Genomic DNA, 22,002 nt, shown 5'->3' on the forward strand with positions numbered 1-22,002 from the left:
TTGGGGGTGTCTATTTTCTCCTTCCACTTGCCCCCATCTCCATTCCTCTAAAAGGAAATCCTGGAGATGATCTTCCTGGTTTTTCTGAGTTGTGCAGTGAGGAAACATGTGACTTAAGAGAAGTGTAGCCCAACCTCCTTGAGCTTGACTGAACATTCCAGGACCAGACTCTGGCTCAGAGCCATAGGAAGGGACTCCATTGGTGAAAGGTATAGTGCTAAATGCAGATACCATCCTGTGCATGAATAAGGGGGAAAATCCAGACAAAGCCAAAAAGGACTCATCCCTGCCCAAGGTGATTTTTTTTTTTAACTTAATTGCAATTCAGAAAACTCCTTCCTCCAGGTTTCCCGGCTTATGCCACCCTTAAACTCAACTGGAAAAAAAAGTGAAAGGCATAAAAATGTTTTGCGACTGAGGCTCCCATGATCTGAATACGAGTGCATTGTGCTTTGAACGCACTCGAGGTGGAAATGTCCGCTTCTACTCCAAATGGTGATGTAGGAGTGGGATTCATTCCAACTCACAGTGATACTCTTCTCAGACAATTTTGTGGGCACACAGTTAGGGATCTGAGGGCTAGATCGTTTCCAATTCGATTTACAAAAGAAAGGGAAACACTCCTTCGAGGAAAACATTTCAAAGATAAGTGTTGAGAATGCTTATGAATTGATATTAAGCAAAGAAAGGAGTGGGGTGCAAAGTTAAATGCTTGGTATATTGACTTCACTGCATATAGATCACAGAAGAAAATAGTAGTGCAATACACAGCCAAATATTAACAGGGGCTGTGTCTGGGTAGTAAGGAAGCCCACGGACGATTTTTAGTTTTTCTTCATATTTTTCTATAATAAGCATGTGTTACTATTATATTTTAATAACATATTCTTGTATATATTAAATATATTAATATATTTGCATAGTATAAACTACAGATAAATATATGTATCGCTACTTAAATATTTAAATTTACATATTTAGATGAAAAAAAATAGATGAATAGTTCGATAAGGACAAAAGAGCAGACATGAGCTAACCTTCCTCTGTCCGCAGAGATGCCCGGTCACCTGCTTGGCTAGGGGCTCTCATGCCCCGCGTGGTGTAAAAGAAGAGCCTTCCTGCTCCCACAGCCTGGCCCCTCCCCTCCCTGCTCCCACCACCTCACCTCTCCCTGCCCCCGCCCCATGCTATGAAACCACACTGGACGTAAATGAAGGCAGGAGCCCAAGCACCTCCCCGCAGACAGACGCACCCTCCTTCGGGGGGGCTCCTGCAGTTACTCCCAGTTACTCCTTGGGGAATCTGGCCAGACCACCTGGCTGGCTGGCCGGCCCCATGACATCAGCTGGGCGGGCTCCTTTCTCACTGGCTCCCTCTCCTTCCCTCCCGCCCTGAAACCTGATCCAGCAGAAGAACTGATTGCAGGAAAACCTGGCGGCTGCCCAACCCCAGTGGCGGGGCTCTGTGAGGCAGCAGCCTCAGAAGGTGTGGAAAGCGGCCCGGAGAGGCAGGCGGGCTGGGACACACGAGGCCGGGAGCGCACGGGCAGGCTGCGCCCTGGCACGACTCACCCCGGGCTCAAGCCCAGCACCCCACACCCGGGAGAGCTCACCATGCTGTTGTGGGTGCCACGGGCCCTGCTGGCCTTGCTTCTGCCCATGCTCCTGGCACAAGGAGAAGGTAAGGGGACCGGTCATGCACATACGACTTGCTGACCCCTGCAGACATGGGCGGGGGGGGGGGGCTTGATTCCCCCAGGGCTTGAGGGAAACAGGGTTTGCTGTTGCAGGAGAGTCAGGGAATCCTGCCGCAGGTGAGCATGAGAGGAGTTGAAGGGACTGGGGTCCGCCTCCAAAGTTGGGGCAGTTGAGTGTGGGTGGTGCGCCAGACCTGCTGAGAGGGACCCAGCAGCAGCCCGGTACACAGAGGCCAGAGAGGGGCTTCTCTGTCCTTTGCCCTGCCCTAGACTTATGGAATGACATCTGCAAGGTTCCTTGCAGCTGATGCAGTCTACCCCTTCTTGTTGTCAATGGGAATGCAGGGGTCCAGAGAGGGGCAGTCATTCACTCAAGGTCACACAGCGCCTTCGCCACAGAGTGGAGACCAGAGCAAACATAGCCATCTTTCCTCGACTTCCCTAGTCTTATTGCATGGGTTCCCTGGGCCTCCTTTCCCAAAGTTCCCTTCCGGAGCGAAACTCCAGCGACACCAAACTTCTCGCATTTCCCCACCCACCCTTGCCTGCCTTCCCGGGTTGGGGTCACCAAAGGATCTGTTTCCTTTGGCTACAAACAATATCGGTTCCCCATTCCGGAAGGTCATCTCCCCATCCAGAGCTAGGATGGAGCTGGGGCCGGAGCATAGTTAGGATGCCGTCTCGGGGCTGGACGGATAGGAAGAGCTTAAACACACGATGGTTTTCCTCTCTTGAGCTGTCCGTGGGGAAGTTCAGAGGGACAAACGCCCCAGGCTGCTTTTCAAGACCCTGGTCTGGGGCTTCCCCGGCTGAAGAGAAGTGCTGTCCCTTCCAGCAACAGCTTTTCGCCCCGAGTCCTGTGGGGCCCCGTCTGGTAAGACACACAGAGACGGGGATTTGAATCTGTTCCTCCACTCGCGGGCCCAGGACCCACCTTTCTGAGCCTTGGGGACTCTTCTCTGTCAACGATGCTGTCATGACAGCCGCCCCAGGGGGCTGCTCGAGATCGAATTGAATAATATGTTCCCTGAGATTATCCCGCAGGAGACACTCAATAAATGGTCTCTGGCCTCCTGCCTCTCTCTGCTCTTCTCTGTCATTCTGAGGGAAACGGAGAGTTTATCAGGGACAGGGCAGGGAGAGGCACCTGCCGGGGCAACAACACAGACGGCACCCATCTCTTCCTCTCACAGCCCACGCCCTGACCCCCTGGGGCCTTCCCCTTCTCTCCCCTGTGCCTTTCACCTTCATACTTCTTGGCATCTCTCAGGAAATGCTACTGCTGTTTCCCAGAGGGGTGACAGGTACACATGAAACCCCCATAGAATGGGGAGAGGCCTAGAAGTTGGGTTTTCTGCTCTCTGGTCCCTCTAGGCCTCCGGCTCTGGGGACAACTTGGTTTCTCCCCACTTCCTGTCCACCCCACACCTAACCCTCTTCCTATCTTCACCAGATCTGCCCACAGAGCAGAGCAGGACGCCTCTGAAGGAGTGCGGCCCTCCCCGCCCCTGGGAGCGCGTGTTTGCGGCTGAGGGGGGGGGATTCTGCAGGAAGGGAAAGGAACGTCAGTGTTCCTGGAATGGCTCCCTTCTTTCCTCGTCAGTAGCAGGCTGGGGTCAGGGAGCCAAGGGCAGACACCAAGGCAAACCCTCATGCGGACCTTGGGGCTTAGAGATTGTGTGCTTGGAGCAGCCTTTCCTCTTGTAGCCCCGGTACCACGTCCTGGGGCCACTCCTCCCTGGCTCCCCGGGGCCCCTCGTCCGTCCCCACAGGCCCGCCGCCTCTGAGCTTGTACCTGCTCTCAGCCTTCCTCAGCCCTTGGCCTCCTTAGACCTCACCTGTCTTGCGGCCCGGCCTCTGCAGCCAGGCGAGCACCCCCGCTCACATACAGGAGCGTACCTGTCACCCTGAGGAGACAATAGCTTCAGATCTGTTTTTCTCTGGAGACAAAATGTCCCAATCGTGGGAATTTCAGTCAGTGGGCAGACCTGGGGATCTGAGATGGAAATAGTAGAGACATTTCTCTCTTAACAGCTTTCAAACCAGGGCAAGAGAACTGGGGGAAGCCTCAGGCTCTGAGGCCCACTGTGAACTGTTCTCCCCAGCCAAGCACTGGAGGCCCCTCCAGGCCCAGAACAGCTCCAGGCCAGCTCTGCTGAGGCTATCGGAGCACCTTATGGCCAACTACGAGAAGGGTGTGCGGCCCGTGCGGGACTGGAGGAAGCCCACCACCGTGGCCATCGACGTCATTATTTATGCCATCCTCAGCGTGGTGAGCACTGGGCCCCAACCTGCCCCGCTCAGAGGTAGACCTTTAGGGGTGGGAGACCACGGAAGGCCAAGTCACCCCCTGCGCAGTACAGTGGCCATTCAAGGACTCAGAGTACCTGTGACCTGGCACAGACCCGTGTCAGGACAGATGATGTCACCCAACACCCGCACAGCTGCCCAAACCAGAGAACGGGGTCACCTGTGTGTCTGCCTCTCCTGACCCTTATGGCTAGAGACCCACTTTCCACTCAGTGTGTCACGGTCACGACGTCTCTGTGTGAGTGCTGTGAGGCTTCAAACTGCCCTGTTCCTCTCTAGGCCCAAGCTGTGTTACGTGCGCCCCCATAAACGGCAGGTGTTGCTGAAGGGTTGTTGCAGAATGAATCCGAAACCAGCGATGAATCTTGTTCTCCATGAGGTCTTGTCCCTCTTGCCGGCACACTAGGGCAGGAGGGAGATACAGATCCGGACATAGGCATACAGATACGTAAAAACATATAACAGAGAGAAGATATTGTCTATAGGTCTCCTCTTATCTCTATATTATGTATATTATATACATAAAATACATGTAATATAAGAGATGTATACATATAATATGCATAATAATAGAAAATAGTAGAAGATATATATATACACTTTCATATATATATGAAATTTTATATCTATGGAATATATATATATGAATGTGTGTGTGTATATATATATATATATATATATATATGTGTGTGTGTGTGTGTGTGTGTGTGAAATTTTTTAAAGAATTGGTTTCCTTCTAGATGTGTCTAGTAAAAGACCACCTCTTCCTGGCTGGCTCCCTTTCCCCTCTCCTTCACTCTCACTTCCCAAAGAACTAGGGACACAAAGCAGCAGCTCCTGTTGGGGTGTGGGTGCAGGGCGAACGCCCACCCCCAGGGCCACCGAAGCTGAGCTCCCTTTCCCTTCACAGGATGAGAAGAACCAGGTTCTGACCACCTACATCTGGTACCGGCAGGTAAGCCACCACCCGCGCGCCCACCGCCGTGTCCTGAGATCTGGGCTTCCCCTGACAGGAAGGATTCCTCCATCTCAAAGGAATCCGGAATCTCAGAGGCCTTGATGAGGGAGAGGGAGGGAAGAGGTTAGGAAGCCGACTCTTGAGGCCCAGAAGTCTGGGCTCCTCTCATCTCAGGACCGGCAGTGGAAGGAAGCGTGTCTGTCAGTGGAGGAGGAATCCTCCAGACCCCTCTGGTTTCTGGGGATTTTCACAGCATCTCAAACAACTTGCCCAGCCACTGTTGATGGACTATCTATAGTGACCAGGAGCTCAGCGGGCAGCAACTGCACTTTCAGACAACTCTCTTTGCTAGAAAGTTCTTCCATCTATTACGCCAGATTCAATGACAACCAAATTGGGCGATTGGCAGGGGATGACTCCATCCACCAAGTCCTTCCCCCTCGGCCACCTCCCCACTCGGTTTCTGACCCACGTCGCTCCAGCGCTGGTGGAAACTCTCTGAGGCCTTTATAGCACGTCTGTGGGGAGCCGGCAGGGAGGGAGGCCAACAGCACAGGCTGCTGTCTGCGGGCTGGTCTGCTCGGGCAGCCCCTGAGCTGGGGGGTGGTCGTGAGAGCCGGAGGGCACCCCAGTGGCTGGAGAGCATGGGCAGGAGGACAGGGCCGGTTCCTGGCACATGAGGGTATCAGTTAAACCCCTCCCACTCCTCATGCGCATTCGCCACTGCCAGCCGCTCACGGGGCAGAGAGTGGGGTAAAGGAAGACGCGGGAGCGCGGATTCCCGCCGGCGCCCCTCGGCCTCACAGAGATCTCTCACTGTGGAGCACACCTGTGTCAAGGGAAAGGGCCCAGCCCAAAAAGGGAGGCCGGAGCCCCTTTCCTGGGACCTCGGGCTTAGTTCCCACCCCTGGACCTCAGGGTCACTTGTCGGCCCAGCAGGGAGGGGACACCAACCTCTCGTGTTTCAGGGACTATGCTAAGGGGCCAGAATCAGAGACACAAACTAGACTCAGGCCCTGCCCACAGTGAGCTCACAGTCTAGGGGGCCCCCACACATGGACAGACCCATGAATGCAGCAAGAACAAGAGGCCAACCACGGGAGCAGAGGAGGCACCTAAACACCCCACCTGGGCTGTGGGGTCCTGGAAGGTTCCTGGAGAAGGGAGCAGACAGATGCCTTGGTAAAGTCTGGAGGGACGAGGAAGACCTCCCTCAGGGGTGAAGACGGGGGTTGCGGTGTGGGAGCGTGGTGAGAAGAGATGTGGAGGGTTCCCCTCCCGTGGCCGGAGGTGAGAAGCTACAGAGAGGCAGAATTCACGAGGCTAGAGAGAATGCTGGGGGGTCGGACGATGCGGCCCATTGTAGGCCGTGAGGTCGAACTCTATCCCAAGGGGAAAGTTGGCAACTGGAGTTCTAAGCGAGGGAGTGACACCATTAAGTTGACATTTTAGATCAGTCATTCCGACAGGATGGTGAGCAACGCATTGATCCCAACTTAACAGTAACCATCTCTAACCTGTGAGGTGCGTGTTATTATCTCAGTTTACCCGTGAGCAGACCAAGACCCAAGAGGCTATCTGTCTAAGAGCCCGCGGTTGGCAGCTGGGCTGTTCAAACAGGAGAAATGGCCGCATGCCTTCCCTGGGCAAGGCTTCATCTGCCTGGGTCATATCTGCGTGCCGGGAGTGTGTGAGCACAGAGATGGGAGCTCTCGGGTACTGCCGAGTGATCGGGGACACCAATACCCAGATTCCCCCTGAGCGGTGACGTCACCCCGAGTTGCCGATGTCCCCCCCCACCCAAGATGGAGGGGGCTGCCTGTGACCCTCCCCACTCCTCCCCTAGTACTGGACTGACGAGTTTCTCCAGTGGAACCCTGAGGACTTTGACAACATCACCAAGCTGTCCGTCCCCACCGACAACATCTGGGTCCCAGACATTCTCATCAATGAGTTGTGAGTGCTGCCCCCCAGTCCTGGGCTGCCCGGTGCCTCCGGGGCTGGGGAGGGACAGGGCGTGGGGACACGGCTCTACAGGGCAGGAGAGGTCCCACCCAGGCTGGCAGCACTGTCAGGGGACTGTAGGAATTGCCTTGGGCCCCAACTCCCCTTTGTGGTTGGTTTGTTTTCTCTTTTCTTTCTCTTTTCTTTTTAAAAACTCCTTTTTTCTGTGCCTGATGTTGAAACTTTGCTCTTCTTGGTCCGAGGGCCCTCTTCCTGGGGGAGGGAAGCTGAGGAATGAATCCCCACTGTTAACAGTAGCTGAATGAGAGGGAGCTGCGTTATCAAAAGGGGTATAGTGCCCCAGGGGTCACCACCTTGGTCACAGGGCGATTTGGAGCTGGAGAGGCTCAGACCTTTCAAGTCATGCAGTGGCTGGCTGGCTCCAGCTTGCACGCCCAGTGAGAAGTGGGTACCCCCATCCTTTATTACCAGCAGCTGAACACTGTCTCATGGGCCCCCAGCTAACATCCGTTCCCTCCATCCTTCAGGCTCTGCTGCCTGGGCTTCTGAGAGCCAGGGCATGGAGAGGGCTGGGGGAGACAGAAGGAAGGGGGAAGGGGCCCAGGGCCAGTAGCCTTCCACTCAGTAGACACTGTGTTGTCCGATGCCTGGGGTCCCACTCACTCTGTTTTTCAGGAAAGGCAGCTGACCTGGAGCTCCATGACCTGCGCCGCTCAGGCCGCAGGGATCCCAGTTCCTGGCTGGGTCTCCAGTTAAACTGGGAAGCAGCCTGAATCTTGATTTCTCATCTCTCAGCCTTGTTCCACAGGAGGTTACAGGCTCGGGACGCCCAGCTCAGGCCATTCCGTGCCACGGTGGCCACTTGGGAGAGCCTAGGGGTTGGGCATCTGCTGAGAGAGTGGGGCTAAGTCTTGCAGAACTTCCCACCTTGCCTCATTTCTTTGCCATGATTTCTCTAGTTGATTCTCCTCCAGGCCAGATCATTCTCATGTTTAAAGGACTACTAGGGATGGGGAGCAAAGGGAAGCCCGGGTCAGGATGGAATCCAAGGTCCTGCTTTCCCACTGAGACCGCCCATTGCCACTGAGCCAACTCCTGGGACTAAGCTCTGCCTGGCTGGGGGTGGGGGCATAGGGACAACTGGGCATGTGTGTTAGAGCCAGTGGCTGTGAGGTACACGGATTCCCTGCCTGCCTTTTGTGGCAAGGTTGCCAAGGGAATGAAGGAGAAATGCCCTTTCCTGCTTGGAAGGTAACCCTGACAATGGCAGGTAAGAAAGCCTAGAAGAGATGAGAAGGCAACTGGGTAGGTTGTCCTGCTGCCCAGACCCTTCCTGAATTTCTATCCCTGCTGGGTTGCTCAGAGACCTTCAGACTCCCAGAGCTTGACCTGCTTCTTGAACCCCCCAAACTGACCCTCTTCCCTGGCCAGTGTGGACGTGGGGAAGTCTCCAAGTATCCCATATGTGTACGTTGGGCATCATGGCGAGGTCCAGAACTACAAGCCCCTTCAGGTGATGACTGCCTGTAGCCTCGACATCTACAACTTCCCCTTCGACGTGCAGAACTGCTCCCTGACCTTCACCAGCTGGCTGCACACCAGTGAGTGCTGCACGGGGCTCCGGGAGGGGGCAGGGCATGGGAGGGGACAGGGCATGGCGGAGGGGGGCACCCCCTAGGAGGCTCTCTCCTTTATCCAAGTCACTTCCTGCTTCTTTTCTTAATGCCGCTGAGCCTGGCCTCTTCCTCCAGACAGGGCTCCATGCTTGCCCTTGCTGCTGCCTCGGTTGTCTCCAGGGTCCAATAAGACTGTGTAAACTTGCAGCAGGACACTCAGTAGGCCAGGACAGGACGTGGCCCTAAGTGTCCCTCACTTGTCTTCTCCACGGACACACCACCGCCCCCGCCTTCTGCAGTAATCTCCTGGCCAGTCCCCTCCAATCCATGCTCCCCATAGCAAATGGTGAGAACTTACTAAAATGCAAATTGGACCTTGTCCCAGCTCTAGCTTAAAAGCCTCAGTGGCTTCCTGGGACCCCTGAGACAGAATTCTTCACCTGGCTCGCAGGGCCTGCCCCTTGACTCACTACAACATCCTCAACCCAGTGCACACTCCCCTGAGTTCGGCTCCAGCCCCGCTGCCTTCCTTTCCAGGCCCCAAAGCCCCTTGTTCTCTCCCTTTATCCCAGGTTGCTTCCTCTCCTGGGCCCCCTGCCTCCTCCTCCTCCATCTCCTGCTCCCCTTCCCGCCCCACTCTTGCCCCCAAACACCTCCTGCTGCGGTCAAGTCCCCTGCTCTCCCAAACCCAGCAGCAGCCCAGCGCCTCAGGGAAAGCGGGCTCATTCCCAGATGAGGTCCCCCCTTGCCCAGTTCTAGAGCACCCTGTTCTCCCCACTTCCATTGCATATGTAGGCGCTTGTTCAACGTTTGCTTCTCTAGCAGAGAGAAACCTAGAGAGGGCAGGACCACGATTTCTGACCCAACGATGGGTCCCCAGGACAGTGCCTGGCACAAAAGAAGGGGCTTGGTCTCTTTTATTTAGTGGGTGAATGCCAGGGGCTCAGTAAATCCCAGTGAGGAGAGCATCACACTCCTGCAGAAAGGCATCCTCACTTCTGTCTGATTTTATCACATTAACTGTACATTACAAGGTAACACAGAACTTCCTTGGGCAAAAACCAGAATTAAAAATAATCTTAGGGCGCCTGGGTGGCTCAGTGGGTTAAGCCGCTGCCTTCGGCTCAGGTCATGATCTCAGGGTCCTGGGATCGAGTCCTGCATCGGGCTCTCTGCTCAGCGGAAAGCCTGCTTCTCTCTCTCTCTCTCTCTGCCTGCCTCTCCATCTACTTGTGATTTCTCTCTGTCAAATAAATAAATAAAATCTTTAAAAAAAAAAAATAATCTTAGACTTTTGACCTCTACCTACCTTCAGTCCCAAACTCTTCCCCAGAAACTCCCTACACCAGGATGGCACAGCTCTTATAAGTATAAGCTTCATATGGCACATTCTTCCAGATCCTTCTCTGTGCTTGGCCTATACACGGGCAGACACATCTGTGGAAAGCCCATGAAATTTATTTCATATACTTTCATTTTACGAAATGCATCATTTATGTTACTGCTACCTGGTTCTTTGCACTCTGTGAGAGGTCTTGGACGTTTTTCCGAGTTAGTGCCTATTTACATGTTTCCCATAAATGTCTGCTATGGGGTAGTCTGGAGTTTGGAGGCATCACAGTTTAGTAAGCCTGTTCCTTATTGATGGACACGTACCTCTCCCTGTATGTTGCTGTAATGGACACTCCCGGCCTTCTAGGATGTACCTGTTTCTCCAGCGGGGATGCAGACAAGTAGAACTGCTATTCTCTAAGTGAAGGTTTCACTTATTTCCCTAGTTCTCCTTTATTTTTCCTTTCTCTCTCTCTTTCTCTCTCTTTCTTTCTTCTTGAGAGAGAAAGTGCACACGCATGCGTGGGGATGGGGGACAAGGGAGAGGGAGAGAAGGAATCTAAAGCAGGCTCCACGCTCGGCACGGATGTGGGGCTCGATCTCAGGATCCTGAGACCATGGCATGAGCCGAAATCAAGACCTTGATGCTTAACCTGACCGAGACCTTAGATCTCGTTTAAGGGCAGGCAACTCTATCGGGGAAAGGTGAAGAATGTTGGTTTTTGTTCATTTCATAAGTAGGTGACCCTAATGAAAACATAGGTTTGGAAGGGGGATGTGCACAGCACATACAGACATACGGACAGAGAAGGAGATAGGGAGAGGGAGAGAGGGGGCTTTCTAATAAGTCGTTTGTTTGGTTCTGGTTCTTCGCATTTCACTGTGTGTGTTCATGCACACTGTCGCTCCTCTCGCTACTGCCCCCCAAGGTGGGTACCGTGTACACTGTTCCCTCATTTGAGCTAAGCCCCATCCCAGGGTCTGCAGCCTCCAGAGCCGGCTTGCTTTCTTGCCTCTCAGTCCAGGACATCAACATCTCCCTGTGGCGCCTGCCGGAAAAGGTGAAGCTCGACAAGACCGTCTTCATGAACCAGGGCGAGTGGGAGCTTCTGGGGGTGCTGACCCAGTTCCGGGAGTTCAGTTTGGAGGACAGCAGCCATTACGCAGAAATGAAGTTCTACGTGAGTGGGACTGGGGCGGGCACAGGGGGACGCCCACCGGAGCTGGGGGTCGTGAGACCCACGTGGAATCCGGGAGGCACGGGGTGGGGGCCGGAGGGGAGAAGCTCTGCAGCCCTTTCCCTAGCCCAAGGGCCGCACTCATGCCTTGGAACTTCGGGGAAGTAAGTGGGGAGTAAGGAGTGTCCCTATGCAAGTAAGCTGTCCCTTACTGCTCCTTGGCCGCCACAGGCCTCTATCTGGAGACAGGATGTGAGGTCGGCCCAGTCTCCTCTCTCAGCAGTCTGGCCCAGAAGCTCACAAAGCGAGGGGGTCCGGGAGGGGCTGGCGGTTCTGGGGCACAGAGCCCGTCTGCCCCAGCTTTCCCCCACAGCTCCCGTCCTGGTCTTAGGTGGTCATCCGCCGGCGGCCCCTGTTCTATGCGGTCAGCCTGCTGCTGCCCAGTATCTTCCTCATGCTCATGGACATCGTGGGCTTCTACCTGCCTCCAGACAGCGGCGAGAGGGTCTCCTTCAAGATCACGCTCCTCCTGGGCTACTCCGTCTTCCTCATCATCGTGTCGGACACGCTGCCGGCCACAGCCATTGGCACTCCCCTCATTGGTAAGCCCCCCCGACCGGGGCAAGCGTGCAGTTTGGCCGAGGAACCGAGAAACCAGCCCCCTCCCACCTGCGCTGTGTGTCCCTCACCCCCGCCCCATGTGCACAGGAGTCTACTTCGTTGTGTGCATGGCACTGCTGGTGATGAGCTTGGCTGAGACCATCTTCATCGTGCGGCTGGTGCACAAGCAGGACTTGCAGCAGCCCGTGCCCGCCTGGCTACGGCACCTGGTTCTGGAGCGGGTGGCACCTCTCCTTTGCCTCGGGGAGCAACCGGCTTCTCGAAGGCCCCTTGTCATCTCCCCAGCCACCAAGACTGATGACTGCATAGGTGAGAGAAGGAGGGAGGTTCCCACACCGGGGCCTGGGCCTGGGGACCTGGTGGAGAGCCTCTGGCTGCCGTGGCGGGATATGCCAGGGTCTGGGCGGGGCCTCAGAAGTGGGTACTGTCCTGCTTATGACCCCCCATCCCCGGCCTCATGGGAAGGCAGCAGAGTTCAGCTGCGGCATCAGCGGGACCCTTTCCACGCCTTCACCTCCTCTCGTCATCCCGGGGATGGGTAGGGAGAAGGAAGGAGTTCCAGGGGCAGAGCACATTGGGAGCTGAGATTTCGGGGCTGAGAAGAGCCCTTCTCCGAGATGGGTCCTAACAGGGAGCAAATGTGTGCTCCTCAGACAGCAGCGGGACTTCTTCCCCAGCAGGGCGAGCTCTGCAGCAGCATCGCCAAAACTCCTGCATTCCATCAGCTCAGAGACCAGGCCCCTTTGAATTTCAAACACCTATGGGACAGATGGGGATGCTGGGGACACGGACTGTGGCATTAGTTTTCCCTGAGACATCGTTACAGCCACTACCTGGTGGTGGTGGGCGGGGTTCGTTGTGGTTCCTTGATGTATTTGTCGAGCGCTTTGGGCCAGGCATGAGTATCTTCTGTGCACCACCACAGGCCATCCTCAGGCCCCCTAATAGCATTCCCATCCTCATTTGTCAAACGAGGAAACAGAAGCTTACGGTCAACTAGCTTGCCCTTAAGTCACAGCACCAGGAGCTGGGGGAACTGAGCGGAACCCAGGCCCATCGGCTGCTAAGCCGCTACCCCTGACCACTGCGCCCACTTTTGTCCTCCCTTCTGGCAAGACCTAGGCCTTCTACAGACGGTATGTGGCCGTCACCCTGAACGGATGCGCTGGTACACCAGCCTCATGCCCAGCTTATCTGCTCGCCTGCAAGGTGGCCGCAGCTAGAGGCAGATTTCCTGGTGCAGAAGGCCTAGGGTTGGAGTCACGGCCTACCGGTGAGGGCCGTGGATTTCCAGCCCAGATGCCTCAGGCCTTGGTGGCCTCACATTTAAATGATGTCCTGGGTGTGACCACAGGCTCCTCACTTACCCTCTGTGCGCTCTAGCCCCTTCCTGTAAAATGTGCAAGTAATTACCACCCCTACCCAGCCTCTCTCATGGGCTATGAGACTCAGATGAAATAATATCAAATTGCTGGAGGAAGCCCAGGCCTTTAAAAACGTGCATGGGAGGAAATAAGCACCAGAGTCCTGATCTCGGTGACCTGCGGGGCGGGTGGAGGATGTGAGTGAGAAGGGTACGCGAGAGTCGCCAACGGTGTTGCTTTCCTTATTTGTTTAAGTCACGTGGTGGCTCCACAAATAGGTGAGTTAACCTCTCTAGCCTTTCTGTCCAACACTGTTCGTAACATTTTCTCCAAGCCACCGTGGAAGCAGAAGGGATGGTATTCACACTCCCTCCTTTGCCAACGCGCTACCCTTTTTCCAGACGTGGGAAACCACTGCAGCCATTTGGGAGACCCCTGGGACTTGGAGAAGACCCCCAGGGGCCGAGACAGCCCCCCGCCACCACCGCGGGAGGCCTCGCTGGCAGTTCGAGGGCTGCTGCAGGAGCTGGCCTCCATCCGGCGCTTCCTGGAGAAGAGGGACGAGAGCCGAGAGGTGGCCCGGGAGTGGCTGCGCGTGGGCTCCGTGCTGGACAGGCTGCTGTTCCGCGTCTACCTGGTGGCAGTGCTGGCCTACAGCGTCACCCTCATCGCTCTGTGGTCCATCTGGCAGTATTCTTGAGTGGGCATGGCCCGGCAGGGGTGCGGGGGCGGCAGGCGCTGTGAGCACAGGGATGGGGCGCAGGGCCCAGAGGGAGCCACAGACGTCTTCGAGACCCTGTCCAAAGCCAGTGCGTCTCAGCAACTCTGAACCAGGGCTGAGACTTCCCCAGAACGCTTGGCGTTCAAGACCCTTCCACCCCCGCCTCCCACCCCCAACTTACCATGGCTTTAAAACATGCTGCCGTAGATCAGGACCAACCCAGGCATCCTCTGCCTTCATTCCATTCATCTATGCCTCAAGCCTCAGTTTCCCCTTGTCCCCTCCCTGCATACGGCACTCTGGACTTCGGCCCATCTCCCTCAACCTTGGTTTTAGATTTGAGGCAAACCAGCTCTCTACCACACAGGGCTGACTGCACCTCCTGAGGCTGACCCGACCTTAATGGCTCCTGCCTCGCCTCACCTGTGGCCGCTTCCCAGCGCACTCCTGTTATGTCAGATGACCTGGGGGGAGGGAAAAGGGCAGAGGGGGGCAACAGAATACAGTGAAGGCCTAGACTCACTTTTTTTAAAAAAAAGAATTTATTTATTTATTTGACAGACAGAGATCACAAGTAGACAGAGAGGCAGGCGGGGGAGAGGGGGGAAGCAGGCTCCCCGCTGAGCAGAGAGCCTGATGCGGGGCTCTATCCCAGGACCCTGAGATCATGACCCGAGTCAAAGGCAGAGGCTTAACCAACTGAGCCACCCAGGCGCCCCCCTAGACTCACTTCTTAACGCTTTGTCAGCAACTGGGTGGGGGGAAGAAGAAGTTTAAAGTTACTGAGGGAAAGGAGGTAGAGGCATTATCCGTGGTTTCAGTTGTTGGGTGCTTCCTGCCCCCAGTGAATCAGGAGTTGACCAAACAGGGGCTGTAAGAAGACACAGTAGGAGGTAGAATCTAAGGTGGGCGGATAAGGACCACCACCACTTAGCAATGGAAAGGTGAGGAGCCGGAAGGTCAGTTCTGTTAACCCCTAGGAAGATGCTGGAAGTGTTCTTAGGGTCCTGTTACCATTCCTGGCTCCTGGTCTCTGGGCGAAGCTGGGAGAAAACTTTCTCCCTGCTAGCGGATCCCGTGGTGGAGGCAGGGACATCAGCACCACGGCCAGCACTCGCTGGTCTTAGTCTTTGGAAGATGGAGGAAAGCCAGGACTTGACTTTAACTATCTCCTTTGGGAACTCTCCACAGCCAGCTTTGGGCACATTCACCCAAAAGCAGGACCGTTGAGAGAGGCAGAGTTGGGTGCAAGGTCTTTGGTGTTACGTCTCATATCCTGGTCCCCTCTCCTAAACACCAGGGTTTACAAGACATGCTGAGGAGTGCCACGACTCTACAATTCCCTCACTCCATCATCTGACAAGCATTCAGAGGAGAGAAATACTAGAATCCGGCAAGAGTGACCTGAGTGTCACAATGTTTGCTTGACTCTTTCTCTGGGCCACCCTTTCTCTTTCCAGCCCTTAGGCTGCCTGTCACTCGGAGGAATATATGGGAGAGAAGGACTGAACCTGCCAGTCTAAAGGGAAAGGACCCCAAAGGAGGAGTATCTGGGATGAATGTTCTGGGCCGGCCAGTCATGAGGGTTTCAGTATGGAACACCTGAACTTATACCTTCTTGTGATCCCAAAGAGCAGTTCTACTGTAGACCATCCTGGGAGGCTAGGAGGACGCCAGACCTTGGGCCCTCGGGATCTTCAAGACTGGGAGAGCCTGCAGACCGTGGAAGGGAACTGAATCTGTTTTAGCTTCTCTCAGCTTCTCCCTATGTTCCCCAACATGCAAAATGAACTCATTAAATATCATTTAACTGGTTGCTCGTTCCTAAGGGGGAATTGGGAATGAAGGTTCACCTGTTATTTCCACCCCAGACGTATGTACCTCTGCTGTTAATTAGGGATTTAAATTGATCTTTGTTCTGTTTTGGGGAGGATATCAGGGACCTCCAGCAGAAAGCAGGAGACTGTGGGGGCTGGGGATTGGCTGCATCACAGCTCTTGCCTCCCACTGAGCAGAGACTGGGCTCTTTCGGAAGGGTGTTAGAAGCTCATACTTGGAGCCTGGTCTTGGGAGCAAAAGTTGCCCCACTCCAGTAGGATTTGGTGGGGCTGGTTCCTGCCATCAGCTGGTTCTTACGCCTCAGGCCAGAGAGAAAGGTGGACAGGCCAGTACTGTCGATGCACCACTGGTCAGTAAGTGGGTGGCTATTGACAAAGTGTCCGACCAGAGAGCTAGTAAGACACTAATCAACCTATCGATTCCTCATCTCCCCCCTCCCCACCCTTCACCCACAATCAATGGGGCAACAGAGCCCAACATCGAGGCAGCCAATTAACCACCCTGAGAATGAGCCGCCACGTGGAAGCTCTTCTGCCCCACTAGCCACAGCCAATCAGCTCATCCATCCGACATCCTAACTGTGCTGCCCAGGGACAGGAAGCTGAGGCCCAGGGCCAGAGAACCCCCAGTGTACTACCTCTCGTCCGTCAATACTGATCTTGGTCTTCTCCCAAGGAGACCTTTACCCTGTCTGGGATATGAGAACATCCAGAATTTCCTTCCCGCCTGTTCTGTCTCCCAGAACCTGCTCCCTTCCTTCCTCCTGCTAGTTCAGCTCTTTGCCTCTCATGAGAAAACCAGAAACCACCTATGTCTTTGGAAGTGTTTCTGAGAAGCTTGCTGGTTCTCTGTCTTCTCCACTCCTCTCCTGCGGCCTTCCCTCGCCACCCACAAGACTTTTGCTCTCACCTTCTTTTCCCACTCACCCTGTTTTCCAAACCTGTCATGTCTGTGCCAAAGATCCCACTGAAGGTCTTGAAAGTAGCCAGCGTGAACCCTTCCAGACCTCTAGATTCGTGGCTGGAGCCCACTGACATCCGCCAGGTCAGTAGCAACCTGGGCCGAGTGACCTCAGGCCTCCTGACACGAGTAGACCTCCCTTGGTTTCCAGGACAGTCCAGGGAGAGGAGCTCTGCTCAGAGTCAGGGTACGGGAGATTTCTCTAAGAACAGGAGAGAGGGAAAGTTCCCCGGTGGGGTGAAGGCGGAGGGAGCCTGGGGAGGGGTGGGGTTCAGCAATCACCAGCCAGCTTTTCCTCCCTCCCCCCACCTCCCCTCAGCCTCTGAATCAATACATTTTGAATCTAATCTAATAACAGAGATTTAACGAGGGGATAATGCACGTGGAGCGGCCAGGCGCTTTGTCTCTGCTTTCATGCGGCAGCTGGGGCCCATTATCCGGGGACAATGCCCCATGCTAATCACTCCCTCTCCCCTCCGAGTGTTTGGGGAGGGGTGGTGGGCAAAGAGGGCAGCTCCTCTCTGATTAGAGGGGAGTGGAGGGGTGGAAGCGGGGAAAGAAGTAGAGAAGGGTCTGGATGGGCCCCCCACAATTGTCTTGACCCAACACCAACTCCTTGCCCCCCGCCCCCTGGCCCACACTGTCCGTCCTGACCAGTCAGGGCCGGGGAGCCCTAACTGCGCACAAACAGCAGATAATTACCTATCAGCTGCAAGTCCCAGTGGCTGGGAGTTGGGTGGGTTTGTTTTTTTTTTTTTCTTTTCTTTTCGCTAACTTGGTCCTCTATAATTTAAGCTCTCCCATTAATGCTTGTGATTGGCCAGCCCTGTCATGGTTAGAGAATTAAACCGTGGTTTAGAGACCAAGAATACCCCCTCTCTGAAACACAGCCCCTTCTTCTCTCTCTTCTCTCTGGGACTTTATATAAATGGACTGGACCTGCTGGAAGAAGTGTGAGGTTAGACTGTAGCAAGAACTTCCTGATAATCACCTTGACACGGATTAGATTGGGAGTCTGAAAGGGAAGGAACAGAATCTAATTTTTGAGCAGCCTTGAAAGAAAGAGCCCTGTACCTAGGTTGGGAAGGGACGGACCAGGGCGGAAAGATCTGCCTCAGTTTCCCCTGTCAGAGCTCTAGTTGGAGGAGCCCAATCCCTGCACAGGCCAGTCCCATTCCTTTCTGCAACATAGTTATGGGGGGCACTGTGGGTGCTCAGGGTAGTAGCCACAGACTCGTGACTTGGCCCCCATCACACGCCCGCTGTGAAACTGGGTCGGGAACTCCTCTATGCCTCCATCTTCTCGTCTGCAAAGTGGGGATCATATTAGCATCTGGCCTATTGGTATCGTGGGCGCTGTGCCCCCAACATGGGGAGAAACCCGGGGAAGCACGAGGCTGCAGTTGAGAGACGGCTCATGGCTCTATCAGCCCTTCCTCCGTCTCCTCACATCATGCTCTGCCTGGGTAGAGCTCTCCCCAGGGAGACTGGAGATGACGCCTTTGTCCTCCTCATCTGTCCCATTTCAGAGACGGGCAGGGCGAGGTGAGCTTGTCACTCACCATAAGGCCAGTGGGAGCTCAAGTTCCCAGGCTGGATTCAGACCTTTGTGCCCCGTACCTTTGCATCTCTTTTACTCCCATTACTGTCCCCCTCCCTCAGCCTGCACATTCCCACCTCCTCTGCACCAAGTTCCTCCTCAAAACCACAGCTTTGAATTCCTGCTCTGGGAAGACGCATTCGCCTAATCTGATCCTGACTAGGTCTCTCTCATTCCACTCCACCGTGTCCCTGTCTGCAAAGAGAACGAAACTGTTAGCAGAGAGACACACCATGCGCATGACAGCGGGGACTGTGGGAACCTGGGGATTCACTTCCGCGTGTCTGGGAGAACCCCACCCTCAAGTCTTAGAAAGATCTCGCCTAAGGCCTGGAATGGGGTGTACATCTCTGGCCAAAGGGAACCACAACCTTGTCGTTCTGAAGTCTGTCCACAAGGTGGCAGCAAAGTCCAGAAATTCTATGGAGAGGCCTTGAACCATTTTATCACCCCTTCGCTGCTTCCCAGGGGTCTCTGAAGCCCCCTTCCAGGCCAGCCCTTTATTCCAGAGTGCTGGGTGCCCTGTTTTGATGCTCTGGGCAGAGGCTGTCCCACTGCTCCCTCCCCCGTCACACACCTGTGGCCACACGGATCCCTGAGGAGCTGACCCTCTTGTTTCTGTGTCCACACTAAGCCACATACTTTGTCTCTCTTCAGCTCTCTGCAGTGAAGATACTGGTCCCCGGGAGTGAAGACGCTGTTTTAGCCAAACCCATGCATGTATAGGCTCGTGGAGGACTCTCGGCATTTCTCTGCTGCCCGGGTCACCAGGGCCCCAAACTCAGCCCACGCCCAACTGGTTGAGATGGTTCTCAAGGGTCCCAGGAAAAGCAGGTGAGAGGAAGGTTCTGCCCAGAGCAGGAGCTAGTTGGGGGCCAGTGGTCCGACAGGGGGCTGGGACATGGAGATACTCTTCTCTCAGCTCTGGGGTCAGCAGTAAAGAGGTGAAGTTGGTCCCAAATAGTGGGGGACGATAGGACGTTTTTACCCATCCCAGCACAAAGCCCGGATCTTTGCTGCTGCCACATGCTAGCAGGTGAGATCAGCCTCCTGCTGCTGTAACAAACGACTCATCTAAACACACAGGTGTATTATCTCGCGGTTCTGAAGGTCAGAAGCCCCAGATCAGGGTTGTGTTCTTTGCGGAAGCTCTCGGGGAGAATCTGCTTTCTTGCCTCTTTCAGATTCTAGAGGCCACCAGGATTCCTTGGCTCGTGGCCCCTTCCCCATCTCCAAAGCAGGACTGGAGCAGCTTCAGACCTCTCTGCTTTGTCCCATCTCCTTCCCTGAGTCTTCTGCTTCCTTCTCTTACAAAGACCTTTATGGGTACAGTGGGCCCACCTGGAAAATCCAGAATCATGTCCTCATCTCCAGACCCTTAACTTCATCATAGCGGCCAAGTTCCTTTTCCCTTGTAGTACGTTGTGACCACAGGCTCTGGAGACTAGGAAGGGGACATCTTCTGGGAACAGCACCATTCTGTCTACGACTGTGTGAGAGCTTGTGCAAACCTCTTAATTTACTTTCCTCACCCGTACAATCTGCACAATTGCAGCACCTGCCTGGCAGGACTGTTACCGAGCATTAAAAGAGCCAACCCAAGGAAAGGGTCCAGCACAAAGTAACGGCTTGATGGATTTTAGCTACAGTTTTCTTATTGCTTTTACGTATAAACCTAGAAGCTTCCTGCCCAGCAAACAAGGTGTGGTGCCCTCAGACCCATTTAATTAATACTATGTAAGAAATATACTTCCTAGTAGGCAATATTCCTTTGTGCGATCTACAGTGATGTTGACTGTGTTACTTTGTTACTTAGGAGAAGGGACTGTGAAAGCCAAGCCTTAAAGGCAGTGAGCCCAAGAGCCCAGCCTGGCAAAAGATCTAGGATCAGGTGGAGGCGGCCCTCTCTCTGCCCTCCTCCCCAACTCCCCAACAGTGGTGCGAGGCAAGAGGCGTTAAACCCAGAACGGGGTCAGAAAACACTTCTTTTCTCCAGATCCACCATCTTGAAGCAAGTTCACAGAGGCAGGAGAATGGGCCGGATGACCTCCAAAGGACCTTCGCAGCTTAGGGTCCAGGAAAGCCTCGTGTCATCGAGGTGATACTTAATCATGGCTGAGGCTCCAGCTCTGCGTTCTGTCCTCCTCTCTGCTGACCTGTCCAGCCCCACTGCCCCTTTCACCCAAGGACTCATTTTTCTGGTTCTCACTAATGAAACTCGAATCTATCGGCCATCTGGGTTGATCGTTGGGCTTAGCATTCCCACCAAGGTCTCCCTCCTCAAAAGCCTCGTGAGGGTGAATGGGGCTGGTCCTACCACCTTAGCCTCAGCTTGGCACAAGCCTTTCCACACCCCCGCCAATTTCTTTACAATAATTGTAGGACCCTTACTTATTGCTGAGTGATTTGCTTAGTGTTTAGGCCGGCTCCCAGCCTGTGAGTTTACAAGGGCAGGTGTTTCTGGTCCGACTGGCCACTCACATGGCACCCGAAACAGCCCATGCTTTGCATCTGGGGAGCGGATCCGTGAATGGAGGGAGGGAGACCGTCTCTGACATCCCGTTTCTATGTGGCCTCACACCATCAGTGTCGGTGGGGAGCAGGGAGTCCCGTACAAGAGAAAGAGCCAGGGGCAGCTGAAAGGGCCCTGGGGACTGTGGGGGCAGGGGAGGCCATGAAGCTTGTGGTGCTGCTTCCTCAGCAGATCTTCTCTGAAACCCTTAAGAGAACCAGGCACCTTCTGCTAGGACTTCTGTACTGCGCCCTAGCTGGCCTGCGGCTGTACCTGCCAAAGTGGAGAGTTCCCACACCAGGGACTGACCGCTTCTTCCTCGGCTCCGGATGCCCAGGCCAGGCAAATGCCTATCCGGGTAAAGGCTTCATATTTGTGCAATGAAGAGAATGAAGGTGGCCGCCTGGATCCTCGCCGAATCCGTTTCTGCTCAGATGACCATATACTTTGCCACCCAGGCCAGAGCGGGTTTGTTCTGGATGTGGAAGCAGTATTGGTCATTGCTCATGGACACTCTGCCCAAAAGTGGGATTGTCCTGGGCAAGCAGGAGGGACAGTCACCCTGGCCCCTTCCAGGGCTGAGACCCTGCCCAGGGCTGGCAAGCGGGGAGTTCTTCCACTCCCACAAATTCTAGAGACAAGAGATCTCCGGCTGGGGGAGGGGAGGAGAGGCCTCCGCACTGCCCTTTGTCCACTCTGGGCTCATGGTTTTCCTCCTGAGGTTTGTCTCAGAGGTCAGAAGGATTTCCTGTGGGTCACAGGTCAAATGCCACATTCCTGAGCAGAGCTACATGGAGTCGGGGGCTGGCCTCTGCCCTCCCACCCCCAAGAAGAAGGATGGGTTGATTTGGGAGCAGGAAGCAGCGTGAGGCAGGCCCAGGCAGGCAGAAAGGGGCTCCAAGGGCCCCACCCCCACCACTCAAAGGGCTTGGTTCTGCGGACCCCGTTGACCCCTTTTACCCGCCCAGCCAGTGATGGTACCTTGAGCTGGTGTGTGGGGTACAGTGCGGAGGGGGCGCTGCTGACAGAGGGAACGTGCCGCATGGGGTTGGGAGTTTGCTAAACAGGGCTGGACTGACAAGGAATCCTCAGATGAACCACTGCCTTGAAAGTCTACTTTTCATTAATAATCCGTGTTTATGGAGGAGGAAACCCCATGCCCCCCTTCAGAGTAGAGAAGTACGATTGTGTTGCTAAAGGGAGAAATGAATTTGGTGTTTCCCAGAGTTTGGGAATAGAACAGAAATCCCTCTGGGGCCAGGCCATATGTAAGCAGGAGATCCCCCTGAAAGGCCTGATATCAGGGAGATGGTGGGAAATGGGAGTGGGG

The 22,002-nt window shown here is 54.8% G+C and overlaps 1 protein-coding gene across 1 annotated transcript; it reads left to right on the forward strand.

Annotated features, from left to right (window-relative positions):
• The first annotated feature begins 1,441 nt into the window (after positions 1 to 1,441).
• Positions 1,442 to 14,348, forward strand: HTR3A (5-hydroxytryptamine receptor 3A). Its single transcript, XM_032359597.1, has 9 exons — positions 1,442 to 1,680; positions 3,802 to 3,968; positions 4,917 to 4,961; positions 6,811 to 6,920; positions 8,361 to 8,530; positions 10,898 to 11,058; positions 11,447 to 11,657; positions 11,764 to 11,985; positions 13,442 to 14,348. Exons 1-9 carry the CDS (start codon positions 1,614 to 1,616, stop codon positions 13,738 to 13,740), a joined length of 1,452 nt encoding a protein of 483 aa, XP_032215488.1. The 5' UTR covers positions 1,442 to 1,613; the 3' UTR covers positions 13,741 to 14,348.
• Positions 14,349 to 22,002: the final 7,654 nt, after the last annotated feature.

Source organism: Mustela erminea, chromosome 9, assembly GCF_009829155.1.
Source record: "Mustela erminea isolate mMusErm1 chromosome 9, mMusErm1.Pri, whole genome shotgun sequence".
NCBI lineage: Eukaryota > Metazoa > Chordata > Mammalia > Carnivora > Mustelidae > Mustela > Mustela erminea.